General features: G+C 43.7%; 1 protein-coding gene across 3 annotated transcripts in view; it reads left to right on the top strand.

The window, feature by feature from the left end:
- The window catches only part of LOC146860192 (sulfotransferase 1 family member D1-like), a 788,090-nt gene extending 762,359 nt beyond the window's left edge, over positions 1 to 25,731 (top strand). For all 3 annotated transcript variants that reach the window (XM_085644033.1, XM_085644032.1, XM_085644031.1), the window contains one exon: positions 24,569 to 25,731. In XM_085644033.1, the coding sequence (XP_085500159.1) occupies positions 24,569 to 24,681 (113 nt within the window). In that variant the 3' untranslated portion in view covers positions 24,682 to 25,731. The remainder of the gene's footprint in view (positions 1 to 24,568) is intronic.
- The last annotated feature ends 1,329 nt before the right edge of the window (positions 25,732 to 27,060 follow it).

A 27,060-nucleotide genomic window follows, 5' to 3' on the forward strand; every position in this document is an offset into this window, starting at 1 on the left:
CCTCCACATGTTTATTATAAAAAGTGCTGGTAATTAAAAGATCAGCCCTCACCTTCCGTCTCTCCCCCCAGTATGTCATAAAGATATTCTTCATCTCAGCTTTAGAGAGAGCTGAGGCAGCAAGACAATCCTTAATCCATAGATATCTCTAAAACTAGAGACAACATATATTAGCCAAGGAATGTTGAGATACTTATCAAGTGAAAGACAATCCGTTATTACTGCCCTATTTAAGGGGGTCTCGTCCTTCAACCAAACAGATCGCCACAACATCAATGGCTTTAAGGAAATCAATGGAAAACAATGCTTCTGTCGGGTATAACCAAACAATTGCTTTGTTTTCAGTTATGAATGAATCAAAAAGAAAGTGGAAAAAAAATAATTTTTTAAGAATAATTACATTCAAAGGACCACATGAAGCAAACAACAAAAATACGGCACAAATCACAAAGACCTTCGATTGGCAGGGTGGTAAAATGTTCTTTTATATATAAATTACTTCATTTATATAAACACCCATAACAGTCTTCTTGCAAATTATGGCTGCCAAAGTTATAAACATTACGGTGAATTGGTGAATAAGTGACAAAGTGATCAAAGTGACAGGATTGATGTGCAATATATACAAAGTGAATACAAAAGTTTCTATGTACAAGATAAAAGTCGGCCAGTATTTGAAAGAGTACAATGACGCCGTTTCCCGGGGATTTCTGATTCTATGGGAAAGCGAGTCTCGGACTGGTCCTAGGTACTTTCGAGGTTTCGACCCTGTATGTGCGATCTTATATCGTCACCTGGGTCTTCATCAGGACTTAAATATTAGCAGTGGCAACCTATAAAGGCAAGTAAAGCACGTGTCAACAACTATTTATAAAAAAGTCACACGTATATGGTCCCGAATAGGCCAAACGAGGCCATGACTCACCTAGCCAAAAGGTCTAGGAAGACCCAATGTTCAAATTGTGTAGATCCGGTATATTCATCCAGAGGAGTATCTAGAAATTAATTGAAAATGATGGTAAATGGATGACATCATCAACCCATCACCATTGATTGAAGAGCTCGTCTCCCAAATATGGGATGTGAACTGACAGCGTGGGCGCATTAAGTCTCAGCATGATAATTAAATACAGTAGTATTCTAACGGTAAAACTAGTCAGGCGATGGAACAGACATGACTATGGAGCTCTTAGGTGCGAGTCATTCTGGATATAAAACGTTGTGACGGTGAGATTGACAGCTTGTTAAGAATCAATTGCGACCAGGGACCCCACGTGAAATTCGTCCGGAGAAAGGGTGGCGCAACACGCTCGTATGCAAGATCTAATGTGGCAGGCTTGGGTATTCTAATAGCGTAGAGAAAGGTCGGTATGCTCACCTGAGAACTCACTTATGAGCGAGAATGATTGACGGTGCGTAAACCGATGATTCGGTTGGGAGCAGGAGCAGTTGGAAGACTCTGACTGCGTCTACAAGGGAAGCCACACGGGCAAACTTAATTAAAACTGCCACGGGGCAAGAGCGGGGAGGAAAATTATTCCGTCGCGTTAATCAGAAGACTTACTTTGGAGGAGAGTCACAGACTTCTATCTCCAGGGAGGTGCTAGTTCCCGCGTCTCTGTCCACCTTTCGTTGCTGTTGGAAACCAGCGAGAGGCAGATCAGCCGGTATATACGGACAACCCAGTCCCTCCCTGTTGTGACGTAGAACGTATAGAAACGCTTGCGCGGTTGCTCAGCAACTAGTGAGGCGTACTGGTAAATTGAGCGAGCCCGCTAATGGGGAGCTCTTTGCTGACGTCAAATATGTTTACTGGCTATTGACATTCAGCAATAAAATAACGGCCGTCAGAGAGGAAAACAATTCCCAATTACGTTCCCGTGCAATTGGTGCATCCCATTTATATCAAACAAAATGTGGACACAAACCAAAATGAAGCCTTGTCACATTATAAAACATGCCAAAAATAACTGGTCCCGTGTAGAGATGTGTTGCATTACTCGTGGGACATATTGAACATTGTACACAATTCTTTTCTTTGCAAATAAAATTGGAACATTAAAACAATGGGTTACATGAAATGTAATGTTTGAAAAGCAGTACACAGGGCCCTGTATACAGCAAACTTCTAAAAACATCCATATCAAACCAAATCCTTAAGTTATATCAAACCAGAAAAGACACAATAATTTATCAAGAGATAATATCACATCTCAGCAGAGTCCTGTGGATGTACAATCAGGTTACAAAGGACATGGTGAATTCTTGTACAGGGAGCAAATGGAAATTATACATTGTGTAAAGCAATTTAAGCAATAGACAAGCTATGAACAGAATTGGGTCACAATGGCATCATGAATTTAGAACCTGAATAAATCAAAGTGGTAACCAGTAGTAACTTATGGATAAGATGTGAAAAATCAACATGACACGCGGAAAGTGAGCCTTTCAATGAAGTTTAAACAACATGACATTTAAGATCGTAGATTTGAACTGAATTAGGCTAAAACTCAAATGCACCACATAGCCTGCTTTAAGGTAACGAAAGTTCAATGCCCAAAAACCTTGGAGTGGTTAGAGAGAAAAAAGAACTGTTACAACCCATGATTCCAGTTGACCCATCTGTCTAAATATTTCCTCTAAATCATTCAAAACTACTGTACTGTATCAAGGGATTGTATCCATCTGCATTCTTTTCTTTTTAGATAGAGTGTGAAAAAAGAACTGTTACAACCCTTGGTTACAGTTGACCCATCTGTCTAGAGGTTTCCTCAAACTCATTCAAACCCTGTTGTACTGTATCAAGGGAATGTATCCATCTACATTCCTTTCTTTTTAGATTGAATGTGATTGAACCGCCTCTTGGAGCCAGAGTGACCTTTTCCAGCACACACCATTTGATATCCTCAGGCTGGTGGTTATGTGTGAGATAATGGTCGACCATGGGGGCCCCTTGTGTCTTACATCTGATGCGGCTCATATGTTGGAGCACCCTCACTTTTACCTTTTGTGTGGTTTGGCCTACATACAAAAAACCACAAGGACAAATTATTGCGTAGATTACTTTGCAACTGTTACAATTTGTGAAACCGTATAATTTGTAGGTTCTGTTGTGATAGGTGAATGAGGGACCTTCCAATGTCAAAGGACAGGCTTTACATTGGCCACATTTGAAATGGCCCATGAGGGGAGGCAAACCCAGGTAATCTCTGAGTCCGGGGGTTTTAGGTGGTTCCAGATATGCCTTGACAACATTGTCTTTCACATTTCTACCTCGTTTGAAGGCAAATAGAGGTTCCCCAGTGGTAGGAAGCTCACTCGAAACCAGGTTCCAATATTTTTTCATGATCTTCTTCATGGCATTACTTTTACTATTGAATGTGGTGACACATACAATACTCTCATTTTTGGTTGTTCTCTCCTTTACTTGCAGTAGTTGGTCTCTCGGGCAATACCAAGCGCGTTTACGTGCACGTTTCAATATGCCGATGGGATAACCTCTTTCCTTGAGGCGAGTGGTAAGAATGTCAGTTTCTTTAAAGAAATCGGTTCGTCGTGTACAATTTCTTCTTAGTCTCAGGTATTGGCCGTACGGAAGATTGTCCCAAAGGCTGCGCGGATGGTGGGAATCGTATTTAAGGAGTGTATTCCTTTCTGTAGGTTTGCGATATAGATTGCAAATTAACCGTCCATCATCTACTTCAAATATGAGATCAAGAAAATCGATAGATTTTTACTCTGTGCCTTGGTAAATTGAATATCAATTGATCTCGTGTTCAACCAGTTGTAGAATTGTTCAAGTTCATCAACAGTACCCGTCCAGATCATTATGACGTCATCTATGTACCGTTTCCAGGCCGTAATCTGATTGATGAATGGATTTAAATGGCTGTAGAAGGCCTTCTAGAAATTGCAATGAAACATAATTACTTTGTATTCAGGAAGCAGTTCTATTACCAATGTAAAGGCGTCGCGATGGGCGCTACCTATGCGCCAAGCCTGGCGAATATCTTTATGGATTCATATGAAGAGGAACATCTCTACAGCCATTTAAATCCATTCATCAATCAGATTACGGCCTGGAAACGGTACATAGATGACGTCATAATGATCTGGACGGGTACTGTTGATGAACTTGAACAATTCTACAACTGGTTGAACACGAGATCAATTGATATTCAATTTACCAAGGCACAGAGTAACAAATCTATCGATTTTCTTGATCTCACATTTGAAGTAGATGATGGACGGTTAATTTGCAATCTATATCGCAAACCTACAGAAAGGAATACACTCCTTAAATACGATTCCCACCATCCGCGCAGCCTTTGGGACAATCTTCCGTACGGCCAATACCTGAGACTAAGAAGAAATTGTACACGACGAACCGATTTCTTTAAAGAAACTGACATTCTTACCACTCGCCTCAAGGAAAGAGGTTATCCCATCGGCTTATTGAAACGTGCACGTAAACGCGCTTGGTATTGCCCGAGAGACCAACTACTGCAAGTAAAGGAGAGAACAACCAAAAATGAGAGTATTGTATGTGTCACCACATTCAATAGTAAAAGTAATGCCATGAAGAAGATCATGAAAAAATATTGGAACCTGGTTTCGAGTGAGCTTCCTACCACTGGGGAACCTCTATTTGCCTTCAAACGAGGTAGAAATGTGAAAGACAATGTTGTCAAGGCATATCTGGAACCACCTAAAACCCCCGGACTCAGAGATTACCTGGGTTTGCCTCCCCTCATGGGCCATTTCAAATGTGGCCAATGTAAAGCCTGTCCTTTGACATTGGAAGGTCCCTCATTCACCTATCACAACAGAACCTACAAATTATACGGTTTCACAAATTGTAACAGTTGCAACGTAATCTACGCAATAATTTGTCCTTGTGGTTTTTTGTATGTAGGCCAAACCACACAAAAGGTAAAAGTGAGGGTGCTCCAACATATGAGCCGCATCAGATGTAAGACACAAGGGGCCCCCATGGTCGACCATTATCTCACACATAACCACCAGCCTGAGGATATCAAATGGTGTGTGCTGGAAAAGGTCACTCTGGCTCCAAGAGGCGGTTCAATCACATTCAATCTAAAAAGAAAGGAATGTAGATGGATACATTCCCTTGATACAGTACAACAGGGTTTGAATGAGTTTGAGGAAACCTCTAGACAGATGGGTCAACTGTAACCAAGGGTTGTAACAGTTCTTTTTTCACACTCTATCTAAAAAGAAAAGAATGCAGATGGATACAATCCCTTGATACAGTACAGTAGTTTTGAATGATTTAGAGGAAATCTTTAGACAGATGGGTCAACTGGAATCATGGGTTGTAACAGTTCTTTTTTCTCTCTAACCACTCCAAGGTTTTTGGGCATTGAATTTTCGTTACCTTAAAGCAGGCTATGTGGTGCATTTGAGTTTTAGCCTAATTCAGTTCAAATCTACGATCTTATATGTCATGTTGTTTAAACTTCATTGAAAGGCTCACTTTCCGCGTGTCATGTTGATTTTTCACATCTTATCCATAAGTTACTACTGGTTACCACTTTGATTTATTCAGGTTCTAAATTCATGATGCCATTGTGACCCAATTCTGTTCATAGCTTGTCTATTGCTTAAATTGCTTTACACAATGTATAATTTCCATTTGCTCCCTGTACAAGAATTCACCATGTCCTTTGTAACCTGATTGTACATCCACAGGACTCTGCTGAGATGTGATATTATCTCTTGATAAATTATTGTGTCTTTTCTGGTTTGATATAACTTAAGGATTTGGTTTGATATGGATGTTTTTAGAAGTTTGCTGTATACAGGGCCCTGTGTACTGCTTTTCAAACATTACATTTCATGTAACCCATTGTTTTAATGTTCCAATTTTATTTGCAAAGAAAAGAATTGTGTATAATGTTCAATAATATCCCACGAGTAATGCAACACATCTCTACACGGGACCAGTTATTTTTGGCATGTTTTATAATGTGACAAGGCTTCATTTTGGTTTGTGTCCACATTTTGTTTGATATAAATGGGATGCACCAATTGCACGGGAACGTAATTGGGAATTGTTTTCCTCTCTGACGGCCGTTATTTTATTGCTGAATGTCAATAGCCAGTAAACATATTTGACGTCAGCAAAGAGCTCCCCATTAGCGGGCTCGCTCAATTTACCAGTACGCCTCACTAGTTGCTGAGCAACCGCGCAAGCGTTTCTATACGTTCTACGTCACAACAGGGAGGGACTGGGTTGTCCGTATATACCGGCTGATCTGCCTCTCGCTGGTTTCCAACAGCAACGAAAGGTGGACAGAGACGCGGGAACTAGCACCGCCCTGGAGATAGAAGTCTGTGACTCTCCTCCAAAGTAAGTCTTCTGATTAACGCGACGGAATAATTTTCCTCCCCTCTCTTGCCCCGTGGCAGTTTTAATTAAGTTTGCCCGTGTGGCTTCCCTTGTAGACGCAGTCAGAGTCTTCCAACTGCTCCTGCTCCCAACCGAATCATCGGTTTACGCACCGTCAATCATTCTCGCTCATAAGTGAGTTCTCAGTTGAGCATACCGACCTTTCTCTACGCTATTAGAATACTCAAGCCTGTCACATTAGATCTTGCATACGAGCGTGTTGCGCCACCCTTTCTCCGGACGAATTTCACGTGGGGTCCCTGGTCGCAATTGATTCTTAACAAGCTGTCAATCTCACCGTCACAACGTTTTATATCCAGAATGACTCGCACCTAAGAGCTCCATAGTCATGTCTGTTCCATCGCCTGACTAGTTTTACCGTTAGAATACTACTGTATTTAATTATCATGCTGAGACTTAATGCGCCCACGCTGTCAGTTCACATCCCATATTTGGGAGACGAGCTCTTCAATCAATGGTGATGGGTTGATGATGTCATCCATTTACCGTCCTTTTCAATTAATTTCTAGATACTCCGCTGGATGAATATACCGGATCTACACAATTTGAACATTGGGTCTTCCTAGACCTTTTGGCTAGGTGAGTCAGGGCCTCGTTTGGCCTTTTCGGGACCATATACGTGTGACTTTTTTATAAATAGTTGTTGACACGTGCTTTACTTGCCTTTATAGGTTGCCACTGCTAATATTTAAGTCCTGATGAAGACCCAGGTGACGATATAAGATCGCACATACAGGGTCGAAACGTCGACAGTACCTAGGACCAGTCCGAGACTCGCTTTCCCATAGAATCAGAAATCCCCGGGAAACGGCGTCATTGTACTCTTTCAAATACTGGCCGACTTTTATCTTGTACATAGAAACTTTTGTATTCACTTTGTATATATTGCACATCAATCCTGTCACTTTGATCACTTTGTCACTTATTCACCAATTCACCGTAATGTTTATAACTTTGGCAGCCATAATTTGCAAGAAGACTGTTATGGGTGTTTATATAAATGAAGTAATTTATATATAAAAGAACATTTTACCACCCTGCCAATCGAAGGTCTTTGTGATTTGTGCCGTATTTTTGTTGTTTGCTTCATGTGGTCCTTTGAATGTAATTATTCTTAAAAAGATTTTTTTTTCCACTTTCTTTTTGATTCATTCATAACTGAAAACAAAGCAATTGTTTGGTTATACCCGACAGAACCATTGTTTTCCATATCATTCATACCCAGGTTCTGAGGGACACAGGGTCACCCCATTGTTTATATAATTTAAGGAAATCAAATCAGATAAATGATAGATCCCTAACTCTCTATGGATTAATTCATTAGGGGCGGATTTGGGCAGGCATAACAACCTTTTGAGGAAAAGATTTTCCTCTAGATGTAAAATACTGGTCGGGGAATATCCCCAAACCCCAGCACCATAGAGGACAGTAGACAAGCTACGAGCTTTATACATTTGTAACATATCCCAGATGCGCCTTTCCCCTGGTTTTGCGGCAAACTTGAAAACACCATGGGCACTTTTCACCATCTTTGTCCGTACATTGGTGATTTCATGGGTCCATCTGCAATCCTTAGCATAAGTAATTCCCAGATAGCAGAATTTATCTACTTGTTGGACCTTGACCCCTTCTAAAAAATAAGATTGGGATCTTCTAGCCCCTGCCCCACAGGTCATAATAAAAGTTTTAGTTTTGTTGATGAGTAGTTTTCTATTTCCAATGAAGATAGAAAAACTATCCATCAAACGTTGGAGCCCTAGTGGAGTCCTTGCCAATAACACGGCATCGTCAGCATATAACAGTACCGGTACGTCAAGGTCATCAGTCTTAGGGGCATCTGCAGTCACTCCCTTTAAAACAGCATCTACTTCATTGATAAAAAGCGTAAAAAGAAGTGGGGCAAGAACACATCCTTGTCTAATTCCCCGGCGAATCCTAAACTGTGTTGTGCACTCCCCTGAGGGACCATATCGAATACAAGTGCGGAGATTAGAATATAATTGGGCGAGAAAAACCACTATACCTTCTGGCGCGCCCATTTCTAACAGTTTGGTCCAAAGAATTGAGTGATCTACCATATCAAAGGCACTACTCAGATCCGCAAAACATAGATAGAGGGACCCCGTTTTGGCCTGCGTGTACTTCCCTATACGAAGGTTTAAATTTAAACACTGGTCCACGGTTCCACGCCCCTTCCTGAAGCCATACTGCGTACTGGCCAGAATCCCTTTATCTTCGGCCCATTGTTCCAGCCTTAACAATAGAACCCTACTCATTATTTTAACTGAGGAATCTAATAGGGAAATAGGGCGATAGTTCTTTACATCCCCTCTGTCACCTTTTTTATAAATAGGTATAATAATAGATTCCTCCCATGTAGGTGGGACCCCAGCGCCTATAGCAGCATTAAATACATTGGCTAACAGAGGGCCCCACATGTCAGGCACAGCTTTATAAACATCAATAGGGACTCCATCTGGGCCCCAATTGTCGTCTCTGATACTGACTTGGCGCCGGGTGTACACGACTGATGCCACGCTCGGCCAACTTAGAGTCCCTGCTGCCTAGATCTTCCTCCAGCAAGGAGAACGCGCACCCTGGATTTCCTATCAGACAAGGAGTCAGACAGTGATTATGATGCGGGTGATGAGATTGGCCAACTCTGTCACAAGGAGAATTTTTATCTTGACCTGCAGGAGGCCAGTGGCCTTAATACCTTCCCTGAATTTCTGCTCCTCCTGGTCCAACCACTGAGGAGAGTGCTTTGTACACCATGGTAATGTGTAAGGCAGCAAAAGATGTAGACCTCCAGCTCCCTACCCGGGATTTCGGGACCATAGTTCTTACTGAAGTCCATCAGCCAGAGCAGATATCTACTTAGCCTCCCTTGACTTTAATGAGGCCCTTACAGATAGTTTATTGAGGGCATGGGCTAAACCTAGTCCTGGAACTGGCCTACTGTCAAATTGCCACTGCCCCTTCTTGGACAACCCTGAATTACTATATCTACTCTCCTCTTCTGCATTTTTGTTGGTCCACATGTCTACAGGTAGGCTTAACCCTAACATGTTCCCTATTACACCTGCCCCAATCAGGAGCCAAAACAGGAGGAGACATTCAGGAAATAAGCCTTCCTGTCCACCAGCCTATCACTTTGATCAGTAAGTACCATTGACCTGCTGTGGTGCAATTCTAATACCTTTTGGGTTTTGGAGGCTAAAGTACTTCCAGGGGTCCCTGAAGATGTTAGCCCAAGCCATTCAGTCCCCCCAGTGACTGATGGAGGACCATCTCTCAGTTTTGTGGCGGGAAGGTTAAGCCCTTTTCCCAAATAGCCTATTGAGATCATGCCAGTATCTGAAGTAGATTGTTATTCCTGCTACTTTCCGGTGCCTAAAAAGGACAGATGCCTTCGATCGCCTTTAGATTTGTGCATTCTCAACACCTTCGCCTGGAATGAGAAATGAAAAATGCTCACACTGGCCAGGATTGGTCTGCCCTCTACCCTGGAGACAGGATGGGGGTTTTAGACCTGCAGGATGCTTATTTGCATACACCCATCATGCAGACCCATCAGTGCTACCTGCAGTTTGTGTTGGGGCAGGAGCATTTTCAGCCTGCGGTGCTTCCTTTTCGTCTCACCAATGAGTGTTCATAAAAGTGATGGTAGAGGTGGCACTACATTATAGTAGGGTGAGTGTTAACTATCTAGACATCACTATTGGAGTAAGGGATGGTAAACTGGAAGTAGAATTGTACACTAAACCTATGGATAAAAACACTTTACTTCATTATTCCAGTTTCCACCCCAGATCCCAGAAGGACAATATTCCATTCAGCCAGTTCCTCCTGCTGAGGAGAAACTGTACTGAATTAGACGATTTCTACAAACACTCACAAGTCCTAAAAAAGAAATTAGGGGATAGAGGCTATCCCAGAAAACTTATATCCCACCCATTTAAAAGAGCCCGTTTTTATAACAGAGAGGCCATGTTTGAGAGCCCTAAAAATAAAGAAAAAATGACTAAAGTAGTCTTTGTGAGCCAATTTTATGAGATCAGCAACAAGATAAAAAATGTAATTAATAGACATTGGAGCATATTAAATAATGATGAGACTGTGACATTAGAGAGATCTATTTTTGCTTACAAACGAAACACCAATCTCCAGAATCAATTGGTTCATACATACAGAGAGGAAATACATCAAAAACAGAGGACCATTGATGATGTAAAACTAACTGGCAACATAAAATGTGGCAACTGTTCATTATGTGCACAATGTATTGTGGCAAAAGAGATACAACATAATGGTAGAACTATTGTGGCTCATACCCTTAACAACTGCCGCAGTAGAAATATCATATATTTGCTTAAATGTCCATGCGGACAAGCATATATTGGAGAGACAGGTCGGGAATTGCGAATTCGCCTCCTGGAGCATAGATCATCAATAAAAGCAAAAAAGATCAATTCTCCTCTAGTTGTTCATTTTTTAGAACACGGACATAAAGAAAACGATTTTGGTTGGTTTATTTTAGAAAAAGTTACTATGAATAAAAGAGGAGGCAATATGGAAGAGAAAGGCAAGAGAACAATGGTACATTTGTATCTTTAATACTATTAGACAGGGTTTGAACTCCCGTGAAGAATGGGAAAAACTTTTAAGATAACACAGTAATGACATGCCTCGCTCCTTGTGTAACTTTCGAAATTTAGTTTTTGTATTAAATTTTTTTTTCTTAATACGATTCCCAAGATTATATGATACTGTAATCCTTTATGTAAAATATGGGAATCAGAAAAACCGCAAATTGGTTTGATTGAGATGAATAATTGACCATATCGACTCATAGCGGTTTTCAATATGATGGGCAAAACAGATCATGTGATGTTAGACCATATATCTAAAATTGCGATTCAGAAAATATGTGTCACTCATTTAGAATTGAGAGGTGACCATACCATACAAATACATATATTAATACAGAATTCCATACTCTTCCTACATATAACCACTTGGGTATAGCTGGGGTTTCTATACATATAAAAAAATTACACTAATTATCAGAAACGCATATGCTAGATTGGCGTTTACGATACTGGCAAGTATATTTATCAATACGCGTCAAACAGATCAAACTGCTCCAAAATGGCGGATTCGCTTCAGGCGACGAGTCCGTTTTCTCTTTATATGACCTATTGGTCATAGTATATTAGAACAACATAACCCATTCAAAGATGGCGGATTAGTCGAAGTGGACTAGTCCTCTTTCAATCTTGATGAACTCGCTTGTTAGCGGAAGCAACGAGCTCTCTATAAATGGCAGCAGAACACGGTCAGTTTCACCGGAGCCCCGCACGGAGAATAGAAGCAGGCCGTGAGACTTTTCAGTACCGGTAAGTTTCTGTTTATATGGATGCATGTGTTCACTAGGCTCGCGATAGGGACGTTGAGTTGTCTCAGCTTAAACAATATGAATTGAGTTATAGTTTGCCCATATTTAGATCTTAGTTTATTGTATCTGGCTAGGCAGTTTGTAACGTCTGAATACACTCATGCTGATATATGAGAATGCTAAGGTTTGGCCCTTCGTCTCTTATAAGATATTTTTGCATAAGGGGATTGAGATCTGGTCCAGACCTTTAACAATATCGGGATTCAGATGTCCGAACGATGAAAACGGTGGTATCTATTTATGTTTATGTTTTTAGAGAATAAGTCTCATGACCGCTATTAGGCCAACATACCAAGTCCTTCCCTATTTAAACTAATTGAGTGATTATGATTTTTCCAACAGGCAATTCGCATGAAGAACATTAAAAACAATCTATGACGTATTATTGTGGACATACTAGTTTCCAATTGATGACCATAGCTTCTGTGGGCATATAAGTTTGGATTTTAATATCAGGTATTAATTGTTAGATATTTATATAAGGTATTCCCTTTGCTATTAAATTACCATACGCGATGTTAGATTTAATAAGGGCTAACTATTGATTGTCTACTTTGCAGTTTAGCGGATGAGGCTGGGCCCCGCATTAATTATCCTTAATCGGTTGATTCATATGTCATTGACACCCTCGAAGACCCTATGAAAGGTACAAAGATGGAGGGGGGAGACATATAAAACTTTTATTATTATACCTCTTTTATATAGAATAATTATAGAATATATATGTATATATTCTTCTAGGGAGGAGACTGTGTCCCCCCACACAGAGAAAAATTTGCAAGGTATATTCTGTGTTCAGAAGCGTTTACTGGTAAGGAGAGATGTCGCGATCACCCGACACTGGCCCAAAAACTACATCACCCAAAAAACCCTGGGGCGCGCAGGACGAACTTGCGTCCATCCAGGAAGTATAAAAGGCCGCCTCCCCCACTAGGAGGCACTTGACAATTTTTCCCTTGTGTGAGCTCGGACGAGAAAGCTCTTCCCGCAGAAGCCGACTTTGCTACTTACTCCTGTTCGACGGAGTACTTCACCGGACCGTCATTCATTCTCAGCTTGATTCTTCCCCGCGTCCGGAACACACGGAGGAGCCGACGGGACGTTCGCCGGACTTCTCATTTCTGACAGGAATTCCCCAACGAACACCGCGCGGATACACGGAACCGAAGGGCAGTGTCCCTTCCCTTGCACACGCTCCCGCTGTGACGTAACAACAGTCGAGCGCTACGGAGAAGCCCTGAGGCTTCTTGACAACTGGGCGCACCACCGTGAGAGGCGGGTGGGCGCTTTTTGAACCAGCACCGGTCCTCCCCTGAACAGTGCACACACTCGCTGTGAAGGAACAGCGTGAAGCGCTGGGGGGAATCCGCACTCACTGCAAAACGCAGTCACGTTCCCACGAGGCGAGAGGCAAGATGCTGGATTGTAGGGGGCCATAAGTAACCCCCACTTGTCCTCTCACCTCTCCAGCATTTATTAGCCACAAGGCAGCACCCGTCCTGATGGGTTTTCGACTCTTCACAGTGTGCTGAGATTGAAGAGCGCACAAGCCCAACCAGAACCTAAGAACCTGACTTCTCGCCTTGGGAGAGGGAGAAGTCGCCATTGCTGCCTGATTCCAGGCTGGAACAAGTGTGAGTACCGAGTCAGAGGGCTAGGGCATGCGGATGGTCAGCTTAGGGCCTCCCCTTTAACGCTTGACTATTTTCTCGTCTATAGGGCACTACCTGGGAACCCCTTTTTGAGCCAGTCGTGACCAGCCCTAGACGACTACCTCGACCTCTACCACTTTATGTTTCCTTTTTTTCCCCTTGTTTTCCCCCGCCTGGTCCCGTACATTGCGTAGGCCTTCTGGTCGCAGTGGGCGTGAGCTGGAGAGGAAAGGAAGGGATAGGCAACGCTCTCCTCGTTCCTGCTAGCCGGCTCAGGTTAGTGGGTTGGGTATATCCTACCGCTGACACTCTGAACATATCGTGACAGATTGTCAAGCCCAAGATTGTATCCCAGCCTGAACGATGGATACAAACGTTGTCCTCACCTCCCTTGTGGAGAGCCTAACGGCAATTCAAATAGAGGTACAGTCCTCCCGCGCAGAAATCAGAGACCTCAACAACGAGCTAGGTACCCTTCGCCGAGAAGTAGCAGGATTATCCCGCCAAGGGAGACCTGAAGCTAGGGGACCGTACATTAAAGAATGGACGCTTCCCCCTCCTGGTATTGCGCAACCATCAGGCCAGTTAAAAGGCAATGGAGTATTTTCCCTTTGGAGCGCAGCTCCTGTCACTGATTCTGTCCCTACGGTACATGTGCTACAGAACACTAGTATACCTCTGGCACCCCCCGAAAGGTTATACGGAAAACCGAAGAAATTCGAGACTTTCCTAAACCAATGCCGGTTGCACTTCCTCTGTAAGCCTGCTGTTTTCCAGGATGAAGCGGCTAAAACAGCGTTCATGATGTCCTACATGGGAGGAAATGCATCCAGTTGGACCATACCCCTAATGGAAAGAAATGACCCAGTGCTACATCAGTTTTTGGATTTTTGCGCAGAAATGAGGAAGCTATTCGATCGGAAATCACATATGTTGATGCTGGATCGGGAATTGATGTCTCTGAAGCAGGGAGCACAAGATCTCCTTACATACATCACCTCGTTCAACCGCCTGGTGGTGGAGACAGACTGGCCACAGGAAAAACGCACCTCCCTTTTTTATCAGGGATTGAGAGCGGAGTTAAAAGACGTTCTCTCTCAAGTGGTCCAACTCCCTCCTACGTGCGAGGAATTCATCGCGCTCACGGTCCAATTGGAACATCGACTGTTGGAACGGAAAGGTGATCGATCCAGAGGGGAAGGCCATTTCCCGTACGTTCGTTCTAAGGTAACCCAGGTTGAACCCCCTAAAACCCAGGATACTTCCAAGCCTATGCAGATCAGGGGTATAAAAGGACCCTTGACTTCCGAAGAACGAGAAAGACGTTGGAACATGAAACTATGTCTCTACTGTGGAAAGAGTGGGCACTTCATAAGAGAGTGCCGTTCCAGGACCCGCCTCTCAGAGAAAACGGGTAACGTGAGAATGCAGGTTTCCTCAGTGCAGCAAGAGGAGATGTCGGAAAACTAGGAAGCCCGAGTCTGGAAGAGATCCCTAGACCGGGTGGGAAACAGGCCGTGATCTCCCCTGCAGTCGCTAACACTATCCAACCTGCGGTAGCGCATCTCAACGTAGGAGTTACCCTATGGATATACTCTGATACCCCCCTGGACGTGCCGGCCATGTTGGATTCCGGTGCGACAGGGAATTACATGGACATTCAATATGCCAAAACCATCTGAGTTCCACAAGAGAAGAAGCCGCACCCGGAAGAAGTCAAGGCGGTAGACGGTACTGCACTGTCCTCTGGACCCGTCCTCTATCAGACACGGTCTCTTCTCATGAAAGTCGGTAGTAACCACTACGAATACCTCAGCTTTGATCTGATTGATGCGCCTCATTTTCAGCTCATATTGGGCATGCCCTGGCTCACCTTACATTATCCTGTTATTCAGTGGGCGGCACGATCCGTCTCCTTGCAATCCGAATATTGTGTGGAACATTGCACGGACCAAGTTATTCGTCTAGGAGAGACAGACAACTCACAAGCGAGCCTTCTGGCGTCCGGGTGTGCAGAGACAGGATTCTGCTGTACCATCACCGTACCTGAAGTTTACCAAGAATACCTTTCAGTATTTGACAAGCAAAAAGCTAGTCGACTCCCCCCGCATCGCTCCTACGACTGTCAAATTGACCTCATTCCAGGAGCCACCATTCCTTGTAGTAGAGTGTACGCTCTCACAGAACCCGAAACGAAGTACCTCCAACAGTATCTTACCGAGAACCTGGCCTCGGGCTTCATCAGGCACTCCTCATCCCCCGCTTCGTCCCCGCTTTTTTTTATACCGAAGAAGGATTGCGATGAACTTCGGCCATGTATCGACTTCAGGGCGCTCAATCGAATTACGATCAAGAATAGGTACCCCCTACCGTTGATTCCTGGGCTGCTAGACCAACTTAAGGGCGCACAATGGTTCACTAAATTGGACTTAAGGGGAGCCTATCACTTGGTACGTGTGAAAAGCGGGGATGAGTGGAAGACAGCCTTTAGAACAAAATTTGGCCTCTATGAATATCTGGTGATGCCGTTTGGGCTTTGTAACGCCCCAGCGGCCTTTCAATTCTTCATGGATGAAGTACTGAGAGGGTTCCTGGAAACGTTCTGTGTGGTGTACATAGACGATATCCTGGTCTATTCCACCACACCAGAGGACCATGAGATGCATGTTAAAGCGGTGCTGGACAGGCTACAGCAACATTCCTTATTCGCAAAAATCGAGAAATGTTTATTTCACGTGGAAGAGGTTGCCTTTCTGGGGTACATCATAAACGCTCATTGTTTTCAGATGGATCAAGGCAAGGTTAATGCTATTACAGACTGGAAGGCCCCCGTACTGTAAAAGCGGTACAGAGATTCTTGGGGTTCGCTAATTACTATCGGCGATTCATCAGAGACTGCTCAAGAATTATCAAACCCATATCTGGTCTCTTACGGAAAAACACCCCCTTTCTGTGGGGAACGGAAGCCAACCAAGCCTTCCAGGCCCTGAAGGACAAATTCACACAAGCTCCGATTCTACGACATCTGGATACTCAACTTCCGTTTGTAGTCGAGACCGACGCTTCACAGTATGCCATAGGAGGAGTCCTATCACAAAGACATCCGGAAACTGGGCAACTCCATCCCGTAGCATATTACTCTAAGAAACTCTCCCCTTGTGAAACCAACTATACTGTCACTGACAAGGAGTTGCTGGCGATCTAAAAGGCCTGTGAGGAATGGAGACATTACCTCCTGGGCGCACGCCACACGGTCGAGATTTACACTGACCACCGGAATTTACTCTTCCTGAAGACAGCAAAGGCCCTGACGCACAGACAGTTGCGATGGTCTCTCTTTTTTTCCGATTATGATTTCGTTATCAAATACCGCCCTGGACCACAACATGGGAAGGCCGATGCGTTATCAAGAACCGAAGAGGCAGAAAGCTACGCAAGGACGGAAGAAGGGGTACCTCCGTTGATCATCTCTGACAAGCAGGTGTCTGTAATGGTAATCGCCCCGATCGCCCCACGAGACTTCCTCGAAGACCTGAAAGTAGCAGTGGCGGAAGTGGATGCACAAACCTGGATTCACGAACAACCCGATCGACGACATGAAAAGGATGATTTTTTGTATCACTCCCACGCCTTATATGTGCCAGACCCTCTTCTCCAACAACAGGTACTCACCTGGACACACGATTCCCCTCTGGGAGGTCATGTAGGCATCTACAAAACAATCTCGGGCCTCGAACGATCCTTCTGGTGGCCTACCTTGAGAAAAGACACCCATGACTACGTGAAAACCTGTTCAGTATGCGCTCAAGGCAAGGCGCTTCATACAAGACCCGTGGGGTTGTTACGACCAATCCCTATTCCCCCACGACCATGGCATACCATCTCGATGGACTTCATCGTCGAAATGCCCCCATGTGAAGGATATACCGTAGTACTGGTACTGGTGGATCACTTGACAAAGATGGGGCACTTCATTCCGCTGAAGAAACTCCCTTCCTCCGCTGAACTGGCTCTCGTGTTTCTCCAACACATCGTAAAGGCGCATGTTATCCCGAGTATCCTGATCACAGATAGGGGGTCACAATTCACATCCAGTTTCTGGAAGGCACTCTGCGAGACCCTCTCCATTGATACACGAACATCCACGAGCTTCCATCCGCAAACCGACAGAAAAACGGAACGCTTAAATCAGACCCTTGAGCAATATTTGCGATGCGTCACGTTGCAAAATCCCATGCATTGGTACCCTTTACTCTGGATGGCGGAATTCGCCTATAACAACGTGGACCATTTCACATTGGGGTGTTCGCCTTTCTTTTGCCTCTACGGCTATCATCCCAACATGCTCCCTTTTGACTGGCCCGCGCAATTCAAACTTCCAAGCATTCAAGAACATCACGCTCACCTGCATGCGGTGATGATTGAGGCCAAACTAAATTTGGCTTCTGCCCAGGCCGCTCACAAACGGTGCGCAGACAGAAGGAGGGAGGAGGAACCTCAGTACAAAGTTGGGGACAAGGTATGGTTATCGACGCGTAACCTCCAGTTGAAGGGGGTAGATAAGCTTAAGCCCAGATACATCGGACCATACAGTATCGAAAGAATAGTGAATCCGGTAGCTATGAAACTTTCCCTACCCGTGGCCTGGCGTATACATCCTGTATTCCATGTATCATTGCTACAACCCTGCCCAGTAGACATGAGGCTCCCAGTGAGACCGCACCCAGTAGACATAGACGGCCAGGAGGAGTACGAAGTACAGGAACTCCTGGATTCCCATATCGTAAGAGGGAGGGTCCAATATTTAGTGGATTGGAAGGGCTTTGGGGTGGAAGACAGAACCTGGGAACCTGCACACAATCTCCACTGCCCTGACCTATTGGAAGCCTTCCATACTACACATCCTGGGAAGCCGGGTCGACCGCCGAGACGGCAGTCCTCGAGAGGGGGTTCTGTCGCGATCACCCGACACTGGCCCAAAAACTACATCACCCAGAAAACCCTGGGGCACGCAGGACGAACTCGCGTCCATCCAGGAAGTATAAAAGGCCGCCTCCCCCACTAGGAGGCGCTTGACAATTTTTCCCTTGTGTGAGCTCGGACGAGAAAGCTCTTCCCGCAGAAGCCGACTTTGCTACTTACTCCTGTTCGACGGAGTACTTCACCGAACGGTCATTCGTTCTCAGCTTGATTCTTCCCCGCGTCCGGAACACAGGAGGAGCCGACGGGACGTTCGCTGGACTTCTCATTTCCGACAGGAATTCCCCTACGAACACCGCACAGAGACGCGGAACCGAAGGGCAGTGTCCCTTCCCTTGCACACGCTCCCGCTGTGACGTAACAACGGTCGAGCGCTACGGAGAAGCCTTGAGGCTTCTCGACAACTGGGCGCATCGCCGTGAGAGGTGGGCGGGCGCTTTTTGAACCAGCACCGGTCCTCCCCTGAACAGTGCACACACTCGCTGTGAAGGAACAGCGTGAAGCGCTGGGGGAATCCGCACTCACTGCAAAACGCAGTCACGTTCCCACGAGGCGAGAGGCAAGATTGTAGGGGGCCAATTAGTAACCCTCCCTTGTCCTCTCACCTCTCCAGCATTTATTTGCCACAAGGCAGCACCCATCCTGATGAGTTTTCGACTCTTCACAGTGTGCTGAGATTGAAGAGAGCACAAGCCCAGCCAGAACCTAATATCCCGACTTCTCGCCTTGGGAGAGGGAGAAGTCGCCATTGCTGCCTGATTCCAGGCTGGAACAACTGTGAGTACCGGGTCAGAGGGCTCGGGCATGCAGATGGTCAGCTTAGGGCCTCCCCTTTAACGCATGACTATTTTCTCGTCCATAGGGCACTACCTGGGAACCCCTTTTTGAGCCAGTCGTGACCAGCCATAGACGACTACCTCGACCTCTACCACTTTATGTTTCCTTTTTTCCCCCTTGTTTTCCCCCGCCTGGTCCCGTACATTGCGTAGGCCTTCTGGTCGCAGTGGGCATGAGCTTGAGAAAGAAGGAAGGGATAGGCAACGCTCTCCTCGTTCCTGCTGGCCGGCTCAGGTTAGTGGGTTGGGTATATCCTACCGCTGACACTCTGACCATATCGTGACAAGAGATATCTGAGCCTCCGATCTACCCTAATACAGGTGGGTAGCCTTCATGGGAATGGAAAACAATATATGTATGACAAATGTGTGGGTATGAATGAGAGCAAGTTGGCTATGAACTAAAATGTGCAGCATTAATTTTGAGACCGAGAGTACAATATTTGGAAGTATTGATTTTAGGTTTTTTATCTTTGAGAAATGGTTAGCTCGACACTAATAATTGAGATTATGACATGCAATAGGAAAACATATATGAAGTTGAAATTATGACTTGTAATGCTGTTTATGTACAAATATTTTATATGTTTATCTTTTTATTTTTTATTTTTCTTTATTTATTTTTTTTATATTGTTTTTAGATACAGCTTTTTTGGGAGATTTACTATAAGTATTTTGCTATACTGAAGAAGGTGGGGAATTATAAAATACCACCGAAATTTTCTTTTTATAGACCAGTAGGAAGAATTCATACAACGATTTGTTATAACAAAGGAGTCTTGGGCTCACGAAGGCATTGGTAACATCTTTGGACTTGAACAGAAGAAGAAAACTAAATGCTCACTGCATATCCATCTATGAACATTACCATCTAGGTTCATGTATCTTCAGTGCCTTTGATATACAATATATCGTTGTCCATTTACTTCCCTTAGGATCTTTAGGTTCTCCCAATTGTTATGTGGATAATATGTTTTTAATGATTTTATGACATAAATAAAGGATATATTTTATATTTTCTTTATATTGTATTTTCGGACTCTGTTTGGTGCAGACATTTAGTTCTATTGAGTGAAGTTGAGTGATTCGACGTATGCTTCATAAAGAAACCCAAGGGGATCTTTTTCATTTGACATAGAGGTGGCACTACATCATTGTGGGTCAGGGGTGCCAGTCCTCCTCTACCTTGATGACTGACTGTTGAAGGCGGGCATGTCATCCTTGAAATTCGCTTTCAATGTGAAAAAGCTACATCGGACTGCTTCTCAGATGCTTCATTTCATCTGAGCAAATCCGGACACTGTTTTGTTTTGTGCCTATCCCTCTAAGGAAGAGAGTCCAGGGCATTTGAGCTATGAACCCGGTCTTTCAGCCTCAGTCCTGTATTTTAGTGAGGTCGACTCTGAGGCTGCTGGGACAGATGATTTCTTGCATCTTGCTGGTTAAGCATGCCAGGTGTCATTTGCGGGATCTGCAGTGGCATCTGAAGTCTCAGTGGGCCCAACATCTAGGGGAACCTCTCTAACCGTATTCAGATTTCAGAGTAGACCACAAAATATCTGCAGTACTAGTTACTTGACAACAATTGGGTGAGTGGCTGACCCCTCTCCCTTTTCCACCCAGAGCTGATGGTGGTGACTGATATATTGCATCTTGGTTAGAAGAGGTGGAGATCAGAGGCCTCTGTTTTCCGGCTTCATATCAATCTTCTGGAGCTGAGGGCATCCTCTTGACAATGAGAGCCTTCCTTCCATCAATGAAGCGAAGGCTGGTACAAGTGCCCACTGACAACAACACCGCCATGTGGCAAGCAGGGAGGGTTGAGGTAACAGACCCTGCACCTCCAGAAATGACTTGACCACCATAAATGTTTTATTGTGGTGAACCACCGGAAAGGATCATTGAATGACAAGCCAAATAAGCTCAGGTGTTGGGTCCTATCAGATCATGAGTGGCAGGTAGACCAGGAGGTAGCGCAAGGTCTCTTCTGCAAATGGAGAGAACTTTGGCTTGATCTCTTTGCCACCACAGAGAATGCACAATGTCAGCTTTCTGCATGCTCAAGTTTCCAAACCGTATCTTACTAGGAAATGCATGTTATCTCCATTACTCTTCACTGATATTCCTGCCCCAAGTTCTCAAGAAGATCAGACCGACTGAGCCCAAGTCATACTCGTGGCTCTTGATTGGGCATGAAGAGGATGGCATACAGAACGCCTGGTCTTGAGCATTTGTCCTCTACTCAGGCTGCCCCTTCAGATGGACCCGATGTCTCAGCAAAAGGGCAGGATTCTGTACCTGGATGTTCGCAATCTCCACCTTCATGCGAGGAAGTTGAGTCGTGATAGCAGAACCTCTCCCACCTTCCTCCAGAGATGGTTGATGTCATTTAGGCATCCAGATCACACTCAACAAAAACTGTGGGCCCGATTCACAGAACTAACTTAAGACAAAATCCTAAACTTACTACTTTTGGTATTCACAGAAGTTAGGATTTTGTCTTAAGTTTGTCTTAAGACAAACTTAAGACAGACTTAAGACAGACTTAAGACAGACTTAAGACAAACTTAAGACAGACTTAAGACAGACTTAAGACAAACTTAAGACAGCCTTAAGACAGACTTAAGTTAGTATTTTGTCTTAAGTTTGTCTTAAATATGTCTTAAGTCTTTCTTAAGTCTGTCTTAAGTCTGTCTTGAGTCTGTCTTAAGTTTGTCTTAACTAACTTAACCTTTTGCGTGCCCCGCCCTTTCCCCGCCCTGTGCCGGGCTTTCTATTAGCGGGCGGGGTTCATGACGAGATGGTCTCGTCATGGGCACAGCGCAACCGCGGCCCATGACGAGACCATCTCGTCATGGGCACTGAAGGGGTTAAGACAAAATCCTAACTTCTGTAAATACCAAAAGTAGTAAGTTTAGGATTTTGTCTTAAGTTAGTTCTGTGAATCGGACCCTGTATGTGCTTCTTGTTGATTGGGACTAATTTGTGGTTTGTTGCTATACTGGGAAGATAGACCCATTCCAGACAAGGTATAGATTGTTTATGTTATTTGTTTTATCCCTCCTGCATCAAGGCTTTGGTCTGGGCATAGTTAAATGATACCTTTCCACTCTCAGATTTTTTGTGGTTGCTGGGTCAGTCCTCATTGTTTAGTTTTCCAGTTGTTATTTGCTTTTTTTGAAAGGTTTACAACATTGGTTTCCTCACTCTCCCTCTGTCATGCCACAGTGGGACCTCAAAGTGGTCCTTGTGGCTTCTCACCCTAAAAACCATGCTCCTAATCACCATAACATCGGTGTGTCCGTGAGTGAGTTTCAAGCGCTATGTGTCCACCCACTGTACACTACCTTCTTCCCAGACAAGCTGGTTTTGCAGGCATGAGCATCTTTATTGCCTTAAGTTATGAAGCCATTCCACTTTAGTCAGAACATCAATGTGCCGGTGTTCTTTGCTCCACCTGACCATTTTAAAGAGGAGGAAAGTCTCCATTGCTACGACCCCAAGAGAGCACTGGTCTTTTACATCAATTTTACTTGGTGGATGATGAGCTCTTTGTGGGGTTCTCTGGAGTGCAAAAAAGGAAAGGTTGTGCAGAAGAGAACCATCTCCTGCAGAAACATGCTCTGCAATAAGATCTGCTACACATAGGCTAAAATACAAGCCCCAGAAAGACAGCGCACTCATTCTTCCAGGGAAAAAGCTGCTACCGTTGTGTTGGCATTCAGAGAGCCTGTCCTGGGCGGCTCCTTGGGCTTCCCTCCATACGTTCACAAAGCACCAATGTCTGGACCGTCTAGATGGTCTGGGGCATTTTGACTACTCAATGTTACAGGATTTTCTGGTTTGATTTGATCCACAGACTCACTTCCACATAGGTAATGCTTAGGTATCTATTCAAAAGGTGAGGAATCTGCAGCTAGAATTCTCTATTGGAATGACAAGTTAGTTACTTTTGGTAACGCTCTGGCCTCGGATTCCAAGAAAATATTCGAGTGGTCAGGGATCTTCAGATCGAAAGGGTATCTACCAGAAAGAGCATTACCAACGGTAAGTAACTTGTTCATTTAGTAATACTTTTAGTGCTACTGGGCTTGAGGCCAAATTTATATGAACCCAGCCTTTTTTTCTCAGATAATGTCTTAATATAAGCGGCTTGCTGTTCCACCACTGAGTTTGCCTCGGCTCCTGCCTCACTGTTGAGCAGAAAATGAGACCAATTGTTAAAAACTGTTCTTCAGACAGACCCATCATTCTACAAAATCCTGTGTAGAGCACAAATCACCACTGTTCCATCTTTTTAGTACATATAATCTTTCAGTACACTAACTTAAACAGGTGTCTTCTAAGTGCTACACCAAAACCAAGTTCACCAAAAGGCGTAGACTAGAGTGCCATCTGCAGGTGGCATTTGTGGGTGATTTGCAGGGAATTACATTTCTGGATTGTCTAACATGTTAAGCAAATATAAATATGTGTGTGTGCGTGTGTGTGTGTTCTGTCTAATCCGATATAATAAATTGTTTACATTTTTCTGTTACAAGTGTTCCTTTGCTGGAATTTTATTTATTGACTTACTCTGCAGCAATGCGCTGGTTGTTCACTGTGTTGAACTCTCCCTTGAAGATTCCTGGCCCAGCAGTCTACTCAAACATACCTCCCCTGTAGTAAGAAGCTAACAGTTCAGGCACTGCCGCCCGCATAGGTACACAATAAAGGGGCATTACGTATTCCAAAGTGTTACCAAAGGGTGGCTTTATTCAACAGTTTCCAATTACACAAACTCCAGGCATTCAGCCAATGTTGGGCCCTTAGCCTATGGAGTGGAAGGCTTGTCAGGGTCTTGTATCAGATGTCAGATCAATCACCCCTGACAGGATGGAGTACAGCAGCAGGACATAGAGATTCAAGAACTGGAACAGACATTTTGTGACAGCAATATTACACACCTATACATGAAGCAGGAAAACCAAGCAGACATATAGGTGCCATATTCATGCTATTGTCGTTCTCTTTGAGCCAACATTGGTTCACCTACATTGGTGGTTAATTTAATCACATGCTTCAAGGAGGTACTGGTCATTGGCACATCAAAAAAGCAATGATAACTCGAAATAAAAGCCCTGTTCACCCTTACTCGTGGTCTGCTCTAAAATATATGTGACAGAACGGTTAAAAGGAACTAACATAATCTTTATGTCTGTCTTTACAGGGATTGCTGGTGACTGGAAGAATCACTTCACTGTGGCCCAGAATGAGAAATTTGACGAAGATTATGCAAAGAAAATGGAAGGGAGCTCGCTGTCTTTCCGTATGGAGATCTGAGGAGCAGTTAGCCACATAGAAATCGAAATCCATAACTGTTGCTTTGCTTTGTACCTGTGTGGGTCATGGCTGTTGGTGCATACTTGTCTTGATATCACTTGTTAAAATCTGATAAAGGATGATGCAATTCAAAAGAAATATTCTCTGGAGAATGTTCAAACAAGTATGGAGAATGAGTCTTCTAGTATCAAACTAATTGCTATTTGGCACATGTCACCTCTACAATCTCACATTCCTTCTGTATATGCCACTTTTACACCAGCAGTTTCAACTGATATATCAAAGTTGCAATGAGCATGAGAAGTGAATTATGTTATTTTTTAGCCATTATAGATCAAAGGATTGAACATCAAATAATTGAAGTGTGTTGACAGAAAACTGTAGGAAAGCTTCTGCTATTACAGACCCTTAACTGTGATTTTGCACTTGTATCGACACATAATCTTGTCATAAGTCCCATACAGGTCCATTGTCGTTTTTCCTATGTTAGCATGAGCATGTTGCAGACAGTCCTTTGCTTTGCAACCATTACTCTCAAACCCATTTTGCTTTGTGCCACACTGTACTTTCACACAGAACACACTGTTGTTTTTGCGTTCTGTTCTTTCCTGGCATTTAATCTGAACATGTAGACAAGGTCGAATAACAATGCCCTTTGTTAATCTGTTCTGCTCAGGCATAGCACTAAGATAAAGCTTGCAAATGCAACTATTGTTTGGGAACACATACTTTTGTAACATATGTATGCAAAGATAGGTAACACACACTTGGAGAGGGACCTTTCCATGGAAAATGATCATGATAGCACCTGAGATGTAGACCTTTCATCTGTGTATGCTAACACCCAGAGATCTTCTAATGTATAATCATTTTCCTTGTGTAGAATGGGGAGTGAGGTTAAGCTACACTGTTGAATATAATGAAAGCTCTGTTTATGATTTACGGACTACTTGCTATACTGACCGTATTTGTATTAGGAATTGTCTTACTTTTTGTGGCATGTATACTGCATACTAGAGCACAATAGTTAAAATAAACATTTTAAACTTTGCTCATGTCTCTGGCAGATCTTATTGTGGACTAGTACGAGTGTGAGAGCGAAAGGGTGTTTCCTGCAACCGCTATTCCTGAAAAGGTCGGGCGTGCTGTGTTCTGGCATGTTTAATCACTTGTTCCCTCTCTGAGTGTGTAGGAGGGCAAGTGAGACACTATAGCTAGTCGGTCCCTGGCTCATGGGTACTCAGGTGGTAGGATGACTCTGTCCCTGCCTACTATGGTTCTATGATCCCAAGCATTGTTCTGTGATTCCACAGAATGACTGCAACAATCTAATTTTTTATGCATGTACTGATAGGCGATATTAAGACATATTTCATTGGGTACTCATCAGGAACACTAATATTACTGCAAAAAAATCTTCTTTGTTTAAATATTCTGCATTAAATTTGTGCTTGTTAAACAATGTAGGAAAATGGTTACTGGGACTGAGTGGGAACAAATAAAGAGGTTCAAATTGCAAGTACGTATGTACAAAATTATGCCATAATGCAAGATAAATACTGATTATCATTATGTTCAGTTCAATAACACCGGATTCTTCTTTAATCTTAGCAGTTATTGCATACATCAATCATCCATCGCACATGTTGTCATCCAAAATCTAGATATTGGCTTCCAAAATAACTCTAGATATTGGTAGTAGCCTTTGCAAGCCACTTAATAATCTTTATTCAACAAATTTACTGGTCATAAAAGCACATAAAATAGGTACATAATTCACCATTAATAACAAATAAAACAATAAATCGCCATGGGCATTCATTAAGTTTTAAAGAATCTAAAATCACATCAAAGATAATGGGCCCGATTCACAGAACTAACTTAAGACAAAATCCTAAATGTGCTACCATTTACTCATTTTGGTATTCACAGAAGGTACTTACTCATTTTGGTGTTCACAGAAGGTACTTACTCATTTTGGTGTTCACAGAAGGCACTTACTCATTGATGAGTAAGTGCCTTCTGTGAACACCAAAATGAGTAGGTGAACTTACTCATTGAGCTTGATGTTAAAACGTGGCAGCCCTTGCAGCGAGAGACGCACCACCCCGTGACGGTTGGGGGCCGTCGGGCTCGGTATTTACCTGGCCTCAATAGCGAAACACTGTTCGTGGATTTATAATGCTTCTGGGCGCTGAGGCCCATGGAGGGCTTTTGAATTTGAACTGCCAGTGTTAATAATAATGCGCCCATACAGGTTTTGAAGTTTATGCACACTACAAGACCCAGAATTCTTTGCCCATCTGAGGGCGTGGTATTTATATAAAGGAGGTGTGCCAATCAATGCATGACTGTTCATCGAGCCTCTGAGGAGGAAGC

This window comes from Triturus cristatus, chromosome 3_1 (assembly GCF_964204655.1).
Source record: "Triturus cristatus chromosome 3_1, aTriCri1.1, whole genome shotgun sequence".
Taxonomy (NCBI): domain Eukaryota; kingdom Metazoa; phylum Chordata; class Amphibia; order Caudata; family Salamandridae; genus Triturus; species Triturus cristatus.